Source organism: Scardinius erythrophthalmus, assembly GCF_964197995.2.
Source record: "Scardinius erythrophthalmus genome assembly, chromosome: 22".
Taxonomy (NCBI): Eukaryota; Metazoa; Chordata; class Actinopteri; order Cypriniformes; family Leuciscidae; genus Scardinius; species Scardinius erythrophthalmus.
The window spans coordinates 17,790,192-17,801,526 of record NC_138242.1 but is presented as its reverse complement, the minus strand read 5'-3'; the positions used below and the strand labels follow the sequence as shown (position 1 = coordinate 17,801,526).

Genomic DNA, 11,335 nt, shown 5'->3' with positions numbered 1-11,335 from the left:
TTTCAATCCATTGGCTCCGCCATGGACCTCCATCCCTCCGACTTCTCCATGGTCATCCACTCTGCTGGTTCCATCGTGGGCTTCCTTCCCAATGGCTCCTCCTTTGGGGTTTACAGCTCCACCGTGGTCATTATCTCGACAGGCCTCACTATGGTCTCTTCCTCCACCGTGCTCATGTCATCCGCCAGCCGATACACAGTGAACCATCGTGATTCTCCTCTGCCAGCTTCTTCATGGCAGTCTTCCAGATAATGCTCCTGGGATCCATTATCATAACCCCTTAAGTTCCACCTGTTCCTTGTTCAGTCCCTCGTTCTCACCTACTATTTACCGACCTGTGTTTTAGTTCCCTGTTGTCTATTCTGAATGTTGTTCATTCGTGGTACATGGTGGTTTACATTTTTCTTCATCTCCGAGCTTCCTGGTGATCCTAAATTAAAAATTAAAAAAAGTACAGCAATTAAGCAAATAAATCCAATCTGCTCTATATACATAGTTTTCTCAGTTTTTCTCAGAAAGGGTGCAGCTTTCTTATTGTTTCCTCTCTAGATGATATTAACCTAATTAATAAGCTTAATTTCTTTTGTTTGGACATAACAGTGCAATCTTTGTCATGCCCTATATCAATTAATCCAATATTCAACAATTTTTCAGGGAACAATAACTGTCTAAGGTATTATGGGCAGTAGCATGTTATTTTCTCTGGACTATGAATACATTTTAACTGTTCCTTTGGGGAAGAGAAGTTTATTTTATTATCCAATATCGAGCCATTTTGCTTTTTTTCCCAAGATTAGGTTCTGCTGGTTATGATTAATGGGCTCACCAAAGAAAAGTCTGGATACTTTATCTTTGTCATCTGAAATAGGTGATTACAAGTCTCAGTGGAGCAATTTTCTTGTCTCAATTCCACTAGGGCAGAAGAGAATGTAATGGACAGACAAGATTATAGTTTTATTATTGTCTTTGGACACTATGGGCCCTATCATACACCCAACGCAATGCGGCGCCAGACACGATGCAAGTGTTTTTTGCTAGTTTTAGCCCGACGCAGTTATCATTTTCACATCCAGCGCCACGTTGTTTAAATAGCGAATGCATTTGCGCCAATTCGCGCGCCCATGGGCGTGCTGGTCTGAAAACAAGGTGTGTTCAGGCGCATTGCTATTTTGAGGCAACTGAAATAGACTGTGCCATTGACCACCTGAAACCTGGTCTAAAGTCAAAGTTTAAATTTTGTTATTTAAAGAGCGCGTTAGTAACATGAGCCTATAGGCAGGTCCACAACACGTGTGCACTTTGTCCCGTAGATGGTCGGCTCACGCGCTTTAACCTCGCGCACGAGCAGATCCGTTTCCTCACAGTTTTTCCGCTTGCAAATTCCACCATGTAAATAGCGAATCCGCCATGGCGCGAGTGCAACTGGCTTTTAAAGGGAATGGGAGATGAGACTCTGATTGGTTTATTGCACGTTACGCCCAAAACACACCCATTACTCATTAGACAACCCTCGTTAAACTAGCAAAAGTGGATTCGGACACGCCCTAAGTGCATTTACGCCATGCGCTTTAGACCATGCGCTTAGATTGTTAAAATAGGGCCTTGTTTCTGGTCAATGCTTTCTCAATTAGCTCTGATAAACATTATGAACTGTAATAATATTGTGAACATTGCACAATGGGAGTTTAGGCTGCATTGCCCACTTGAGATTGTCACTCCAGAAAATTTTTAATCCCTGCACAAGTGGAGAGAATGAACAGCTTATTCATAAACTCAAAACTCATTTTTGGCTTTAACTGTGAGGTTCTTAGCATGGCAATGTGGCTGTGGTCTGTCTTGTTTATTGGGGTAGGGAAGTGTAAACACTAAAACCGTAAAGCTGTAAATAAACAAGAGGGTACTGAGTTCATGTATTTTCCCACTTTGAATTAAATTAACACAATAATATTTCCATCCAAGTGCCACATGGCCCTGGCATGAGTGTGTGGCAATTTGAGTGGAAGAGACATTTTCTGATCTTGTTTTTATTAACCATGTGGGGAAAAAAAGAAGAATCTAATAGATTTGTTCATTCAAGACCAAATGTTCATTTTGAACTGATTTCATGGAAGATACGATATCCTATTCAAAGAGTCCAGTAACTAGATTACCCATAAAAATTGCACCACTTGCACTTTCTGTAGCCTACTGTTTGAAACACTGAACTTTAAATCAGCAGTCAATCTTGGCAGGCAGTGTAATGCAGTTTAGATAAATTTAATTTGTAAATAAATATGACTACACAAGAAACATTAACGGAACCAAGGCATTCGATTAAGAGTGAATGTGCTACACTGTTAAAAATTGCTGTAGTTTTTACAGTAAATATTTACAATAGACTACTGTATTTTAAAATTTACAGTATTACTGTATTTTGCCATGTGGGAGCATGCATGTTCCTATGACTTGTGGAAACATGCTTACCGGTATGCAGTAAATGCTACTGGATATCACGCATATACCACTGTAATTTATTTTATTTATTTATGTTTTAAGAAAAAAAAAAACGGTTGCAAAAGTTTTTGCTTCACAAGTCAATAACACTAAAGTAATAGTCAACTGTAATAAATACAGCCTTTTTTTAGCGAATTATTTACACCATTTAAACTCTGACATTTGATTATATAACGTACACCTCTAGTACTTTAAAACTGTTGGCTTTTAAAAAAACTCCCATGATTAAACAACGACATCGGCGTAGCGCAGTGCGTGTGATGTCATTTCGTCAATCGTCATCTTCAGTGGACATCTTGGGGGACCGTTGGGACTTTCCACGCGCTGCATCATCATCACCACTCAATTTTCGCGCTCACCTCATGCACGCTAAGTTTACCGAAGGAGGACGAGGACCTCGAATGAGAGTGAGACGACGAGGTGTGTAACGCTAGTAATTCATGCTTTAGTAGTGTAAACGTGAAATCCTGTTACATCCACAATATATTAACTATTATTTTTTTTATTTTTTTTTGTGACGTTTCAAAATTGATAATCTAGATTATTTGTCCAATTTTATGATACTGAATTTGCTTGATGAGTCCAGACACAGATGAACGATTAAGTTAGCTGGCTAACGTTAACTGTTATATTTTCTTCACCGTGAAAGTGTGGCCGTGCTGTCATTTTATATTAGTGCTACATTTTTGTTAACTGTTCGGTATAAAATGATTTTACATTGTTGTTGGTAGTAACGTTAGACATGTAAGCTTTTAAACATTGCAATTAAATTGTGTAGGTTTTATGCAACTAAATAGTGTTTAACTTGACTGCCAAGCCATTAGCTAATGTAATAGCACGTTTTTGTTCGATTTAAGATGGTGTAATTAAGTATTTTTTTGTTTTATTTTTATGTTAATATTATTTGTAAGGGTGCTTGGTATTCATATTTGTAATTTAGTTGTTAAATAGAAAGTAGTGTAAACGTGACATTGGTATTTGCTGTGCACATGCTTTATTGCTGTGCATTTATTAGCTTGTGAAGGGTTTTTTTTTTTTTTTTTGGGGCAGTTGAACATGTTCTGTCACTTTTGTAATAATGAGAGCAGTACAATCCTGAGTTTTGTGCAGCATGTGAAATTGCATAGAAATGTGCATAAATCAGGATTTAGATGTGGTGTACCTGATTGCCCACATATTTTGTCTCTCTCAGTAAATTTCTTCTGAAGGAATGTCTGGAGCCGATAGAGGAGAACTTCACAAGTTGATGGAGGTCACATATTACCGTCAGCGCCACCTCCACCACTGTCTGAACTAAAGAATTCATGGCCTTACCTGTTTTGTCTGAAGGGGATCTTTTTACATTTCCAATTGCTTACTGAAAATCATGGAGAGCATTGAAGGGAAAGGAAAGAGGATTCTAAGATTTTTTCAAGAAAAGCCAACAAACAATGTGGTGTGTGCTGTTCTGTCGAAGTATCAAGAGGGAAATTCTATGGTCCTGTGCATCTTGCAACTCATAATGGCCCATTTTAAAGAGAGAACAGAATCCCTTATAATTGAAGCTGATGTAAGTATAACATTTAGATTTTTAATGTGTTAAAGATTTCATTGAAATGCTAAATTAATTTTTGTTTTTCTTAGGCAGCAGCAACTTCAGCCGACATGGAAAGAGAGGGATTACCGGATTCACCCGCACTGATCATCCAAGGTTTTTTGCTTTACTTTGTGTCTGTGTCTCCATCATATAAACTTTTCTTTGCTCTCTAGCTTTTAAATGGATAACTGTTTGTCCTGTACTGTTTTTTTTCTTCTCACTTTAATGGCCATTTTAAAAATACAATTTTGCCTCCTCTGTTCCTGTATTCTATTTCACAATTCTATTCTCATTCCTATATTCCTTCCATAGTTAGCTCTCTCTGTGCCCTGTTTTTTTTTTTATCTCTGAACCATTCTCTCTCATTAGTAACAAAAATCCTTATTAGTAACATTAATCTTCATTGTAAATCCATAGTTTATAGTGTCTTTATCTAAAAATAAAAAATTACATCATGATTTACTCACCCACAAGCCATCCTAGGTGTATATGACTTTTCTCTTTCAGACAAATGCAATCAGTTATTTTAAAGAATGTCCTGGCTCTTCCAAGCTTTATAATGGCAGTGAATGGAGGATGAGATTTTAAAGCTCTAAAAAGTGCATCATCCATCATAAAAGTAATCCAGGAAAAAGTAACTCCAGGGGGTAAATAAAGGCCCTCTGAAGCGAAGCAATGTGTTTGTGTAAGTAAAATATACATTGTTAAACAAAAGTCGACTTATGCCAAAAGAAAGTAACTCCTGACATGATGTATAGTGTAAGCTTTAACGCCTCTCGTGGTTCAAACAAATAGGGCTGTGTAACAAACTTAAGGTCTTCTCTTATATCGATTCGAAATCCTCAGAAATTTGTCTTTAAAAATTATTGTTTTAGACTTCTAATTCGAGTCTTTTTTTTTTTGCTCTATCCTCTGCACTTACGTGTTCTTCGTTGCGTCAGGTCAGAGTTCACTCTTTCGCCATAAATATGCTGAAAGCTAGATATTTTAATTTAAATGGTTTTAAATATGGATATTTTTCTTAAACAAATGCATCGCTTCACTTCAGAAGGCCTGAGTCATGTGGAGTACTTTTATGATCGATGGATGCACTTTTTGGGCTTCAAAATCTTGGCCGTCATTCACTACCATTATAAAGCTTGGAAGAGCTAGGACATTTTTTTAATATAACTCCGATTGCAATTGTCTGAAAGAAGAAAGTAATTTACTCCTATGATAGCGTGAGTAAATCATGGTAATTTTCACTTCATTTCATTCTTTTCAGACTATCCCTTTATCATGAGCTACCCATGAACCATACTTTTACAACACTTATTAATCTATGCTCTGCCGTATTTTATTTTTATTTTTTATAGGTGAATCCATGACCCCAAGCAAGTGGATGTCAGTCGAAAGGGAAGTTGTCCTGGGCCCATTTTCAGAGTCATTTGTTGAGGGCCTGGCAGCGTTGTTTGCGACCTATTACAACTTAAATCTTGCTTATCAGGATGACGCTGCATGCACGCTGGAATTTATTCAGAGGTATTTCAGAGCATAAAATCTTACTCTATATTTATTGTGGACTTTAAAATTTTCTTGACTTTTTTTTTTTTTTAGGTTTTCAATTTAGGATAGTTTATCAGGATTAGATATTTTATGGAAAAGTTTTCAAATGAACAAAAAAAAAATTTGCTAACCACACACTGAATAGAGAATTATTTTCATGAATAACTAAATCTAAAATTACTAAAATTAAATCTGTATAATAATGATATAATCTGTACATTTTGTTTATTGCAAACATGGAAGGCTAAATATTTTTATATTAAAATTTTGGATAAAATTAAATATGACCCTAACTCTTCATTAATTGAAATTAAATGTAATTTATGAGTTGTCTGACAAATTTTGTATTTTATTGTTTAAGTGTATACTGTTTTTTTGATAATTGGATGTTGTGTGTTTTTTTTTTCCACAGAGGACTTGTGGGCATTAACCTGGAAACTGGATCAAAAGTTGCTGCTGGAAACAAGAAAATGCATGAAATGAACCCATATGTATGCACACTGTTACGGAAACTATGGACTTTGAATGGCTTGCCATTTAAACAAAAGTATTCCAATGGAATTGATACAAGAGACTCTGACCTGATTTCCAAGTTCATGATTGATGTTCAATACATTCTTGCCTTTTTTTATGGATTTGGCAAATTAAAGGTAGGCACAGTTCAAACCATTTCTTTTGTTTATGACTGAAGTTCAGTCACACTTTAGGGATGTGTGCCTTGTATAGTTGATACTTAAAGGATTAGTTCACCTCAAAATGAAAATTTCCTGATAATTTACTCATCCCAATGCCATTCAAGATGTTCATGTCTTTCTTTCTTCAGTGGAAAATAAAGTTTTTTGAGGAAACCATTTCAGGATTTGTATCCACACAATGGATTTCAATCGCAACCAATATGTTGAAGTCCAAATCAATGCAGTTTCAAAGGGCTTTGAAGTGCTTCAAACGGCTCTGCACGATCCCAGCTGAGAAATGGGGTTTTATCTAGCGAAACGATCTGTAATTTTCTAAATAAAATAAAAATGTATATACTTTTTAACCACAATTGTTCGTCTTGTGCTGGTCTGCTACGCGCCATGCATTACGTCATCACGTTGGAAAGGTCACGGGTCACGTCATCGGTCTAAGTTATTTGTCTGTGTATTCGGGTTCAAAAAGGTAGGGAAGGGCGAAAAATGTATCTAATTTTCTCCTCCAACTTCAAAATCGTCCGACATTTTTGTTTTAGTTTTTTCGTGACCTTTCCAATGTGATGAAGTAATACGTAGCGCATCTCGGAGATGGTACAAGATGTGCATTTGTGGTTAAAAAGTATATATTATTTTTTTAATGACCAACAGTTTCGCTATACAAGACCCTATTCCTCAGCTGGGATCGTGCAGAGCCGTTTGAAGCACTTCAAAGCCCTTTGAAACTGCATTGATTTGGACTTCAACATGTTGGTTGCGATTGAAATCCATTGTGTGGATACAAATCCTGAAATGTTTTCCTCAAAAAACGTTATTTATTTTCCACTGAAGAAAGAAAGACATGAACATCTTGAATGGCATTGGGATGAGTAAATTATCAGGAAATTTTCATTTTGAGGTGAAATAATCCTTTAAGTGCCGCTGTTCTCAGTGGTTCTTTCCAAGGCTAAAGCCTTTCATTTAATCTCCATTTTTGTTTCTCCCAATATATTTTGGAATCTGGTGCTTATGTTAAATAGCCATTATTGCACAATAAATTTGTTATATTAATGAAAACCTGTTATTGTGAGTTTTATTTGACAAAGGCTGAAACTTACAGCAAACGTACACACAAAGCAGTGAAAAATCTCAAATGTAGTTAGTGAATTGAATTCCACAGCAAATGCTCTAATTTACTGTAAAATGTATAGCAGTACATGTAAGTTCATTGTTGCTCTTGTAATTTCACTTGCATTCACAAACATTATTTCGACTGTAATTTTAGTTACAGCTGTAAAAACAATTTTACAGCATATATAAGGCAGTGTGCTGTGTTTTTTACGGTACAATTGTAGTTAATGATTTACAGTGCTCTTGTAAATTTTACAGTCTTACTGGCAACCAAAGTTGCCAGTAAGTTACTGTAAATTTTACAGTACAATTGTAGTTAATGATTTACAGGACTCTTGTAAATTTTACAGTACAATTGTAGGTAATGATTTACAGGACTCTTGTAAATTTTACAGTACAATTGTAGTTAATGATTTACAGGACTCTTGTAAATTTTACAGTCTTACTGGCAACCAAAGTTGCCAGTAAGTTACTGTAAATTCTACAGTAAATTTTTTACAGTGTAGTTCTTCTGCTTCACTGTACCAGTCAGATACATTATTCCAGTCCATGTGCTGCTTAGTGACAAGCAAATCTTTATGCTCTGTGATTATCTGCAAACAAATTATATTGCTTAATTATAGATTATTGTGTGGTTTTTCCTATGTCATCATCAATGTCATTAATTGAAACTCATTTATAAAGAATCTACTTTTTGAGTATGTTAAGAAGTACGGTATTTAATTTGCCATTGCTAGCAGCAAATGACTGAACTCGGCTTTTGGCAAAGGAATAAGGACATGAAAACGGAAAATATCCCACTGTTAACACCTCTCACACCAACCGAGGCACATTCCATGCTCCATATCCCTCTGGATTGGCTGATGATGTGTATTATGGTGCAGAATGTTCTGTTTCTATATATGAGGACAGTTTATATGAGGCTGTCAGAGCACATGCCCACAGTGTGCCTAGAAGAGTCTGCAATTCTTCTTTTCTGAATTCTTTGTGTCTTGTCATTTTATTTGCTCAGAAATCCCTCGGTTCCATACCAAAAGGGGGAGTGGAGACAGTATCTGTTCTGAAATATGGTTTTCAGGCCATTTCAGCTGGAAGAGTGGAGAGGTAGGAGAAATGACGTGGGCACTTCAGAGTACAACATAAATTAGGAAAACACTCAGCTTTTACCATACTAACATAAATTTGGAGAGGACTGAAGCGTTTCCAAGATGTTCTGGTAAGAGGTCACCATAGTGGACATGTCATTATTGAGAAACCTGTGAATCATGTAGCATATCTTACGTCTAAACTAGAACTAAATAAACAGCTGCGTTCAGAGCCAGTAATATTACATAAAACTGGGTTTTCATGACCACAATAACCGTTCACACTGACTCTGCCCAGAAGTTTATTCTCATTACGCAAACATTTGAGCTCGGCGGGGTGAGAGCTATCAACGATTATGCCAGACCTCCACACCTGCATTATCTAATGAACACCAGGGCGAACCATTGCATACTTTACAGCCAAGCCAAACATCTATTAAACACCTTTGTTAAATTTCCATTTTCTGCCAGTGACCCATAAAGCTGATATGCATCTGGAGTGATTTTGAGATAGCGAAACCTTTTTCTGTTAGACTACATCCTGTCAACATGATTTAAATGCACATGCACGGCTTTATCTCTGTGAAGTTCACAAAGAGTTTCTTCTGTTTTTTTGTAAATAAGCCAAGTTCTCTAAAACAAAGACTTCAACTTTATTTAAAATCACATCATTGTTTATGTCAAACTCTTGCTGTGTGTTTATGTCTTTTAAATGTCTTATTGTACCACTAGCTTACACTATTAACATAATCAAATATGATTTTAGTTTTTGATATACTTGATAACACTTTAAAATAAGTAATAATTGATTAACTAACATGAACTAACAATAAGCAACATATTCTTACATCATTTATTAATCTTTGTTAATAAAATATTCATGTTCATGTTAGTTCACAATCCATTAATGTTAACAGATACCACTTTTGAACTTAAAAATGTATTAGTAAATGTTGCGATTAACATTAACCAAGATTGATAATGCTGTAGAAGTATTGTTCACTGTAAAAAAATATATGATCAATAAGTTACAAGTTTTTACATTGCTTGAACATTGCTCATCAAAATAATGCAATTTTCAACTTTTTTATGTTATACAAGATTCAGAAAGGTTTAAGTCAGTTTAATGTAATTTAAGTTGAAATGACTTAAACATCCAATTTGATTGTACTTAAAAATTCACAGTGTTAATTCATGTTAACTATGTTAACAAATAAAACCTTACAACCCATATTGTAAAGTGTTACCTAATAATTTGTAAATAATAGAAGTAGGCAACATACTCAGAACTTTAAAATGTGAATCTTAAGAAAATTGCTTTGATGGTGTATAATCTGCACTATAGATTTGTGCTTTGCTTTTATTCATAGCAACTGAAATTATCATAAACCAAAATATGCACTTTCTCATAGTCTTTGCTAAGAAAGAGCCTGCCAAGAAAATACTGTAAATGTAAAAGGTAAATGACACAGATGCTGTTGACGTGTGAAAGACAGCGAAAGCTGCTGAAACAGTCGAGTTTATTTTGAGTACTTGGAGCTGATGAGTGTGGCTTGTTGGAGTTTAGTTTAAGAATTAAACACTGGAAATTAAACATTGGAAAATAGCTTGGTTTTGAGTTTGCCAAAGCAACTTTTCAGCCCTTGCTGAGAAAACAGAGATTCTCAGTGAATAATTTACGTCAATAAACCTTGCTGCCTTCTCATTTAATTAATGTGTATAACAATGAATTATTGTTAATGCTTGTTCCCCAGTGATATATACCAAACTTGTATAAAGGTGAAGTGTCTTTTTCTGCCATTAGCCAGACACACAGATAGTCCCCCCCCCCCCCAAACTCACACTATTAAGTCAAAGCTGCCGTGTTAGGATGGTCAGGATGCTCAATCAGTGTTTGATATATATTTGCTGCTATATATGCTAAATTTCCCCTCTGGAAATAGTCCAAAAAATGATGAAAGACATTTTGCAATTATGAAAGATATAAAAATGGCAAAATGATATTACATTCACATTATATTACAATTTATGAAAAAATCTAATCTAGTCTTTAAGCATTTCTTTTAACAGGCTGAAGCAGAATTCTTTTTGAGGTAATTATAAAATAATTTTTATTAATTTTTATTACTGGTGGACTATTTTTTCCCGTAAATTATTGGACCAACTTCCTTATTCTTTCTCTTTTACATGGATAGCATTTTTTTTTCTCTTAGGGACAGCATATATTGATTATAAATTGATGCTAAGATCCTGTATGTCATGGTTAGCTATAATTTATAATGTATATGTTTGATGGATCACTGACACTGTTTCTGGTTCAGCATGTTCACAATCTTCCCTCCTGGACTATTAACATGACTGTGTGTGTTTGATCTGAAGCAGGCCCCCTCATGGTCATTAGCGTTATTAGTGGCTGATAGAGATCATAGTAATAGGCCCATGAAGTCAATGATCTCCTGCCAAATGTAGCAGTGAGCCAAGCAGGTTGGCCAAGAAACTATGACTGCTGTTATCTTTGGCTGTGGCCCGATCAAACTGTATTTGTCTTTTGAGACCAAGGGCTCCTCGAGCAGCACCAAAAATCTGCAATTTACAAAAAAAAGTCAGCTGGCCTTATTACCAGTTTAGTAATTAAAATGTGTCTTGAGAGGCTCTGGCATGAGGGTCACTTGAATGCATCCAGTGGGCTGCATTCATCCAAACACACTTTTTTTTTTTTTTTTTCTGAACATGTTCAAACCTAAAATTTGAAATCAGTAATGTATGTACTGTTCCAGCTACATGATCAGTAAACATTTTTCATCTGTATATAATATATGGTATATACATTCATCTTC

General features: G+C 35.5%; 1 protein-coding gene across 1 annotated transcript; it reads left to right on the top strand.

Annotated features, from left to right (window-relative positions):
• Window positions 1–2,773: 2,773 nt before the first annotated feature.
• On the top strand, window positions 2,774–6,413 carry LOC308682718 (uncharacterized protein). Its single transcript, XM_081352609.1, has 5 exons — window positions 2,774–2,913; window positions 3,686–4,042; window positions 4,117–4,183; window positions 5,425–5,590; window positions 6,027–6,413. Exons 2-5 carry the CDS (start codon window positions 3,860–3,862, stop codon window positions 6,301–6,303), a joined length of 693 nt encoding a protein of 230 aa, XP_081208735.1. The 5' UTR covers window positions 2,774–2,913; window positions 3,686–3,859; the 3' UTR covers window positions 6,304–6,413.
• The last annotated feature ends 4,922 nt before the right edge of the window (window positions 6,414–11,335 follow it).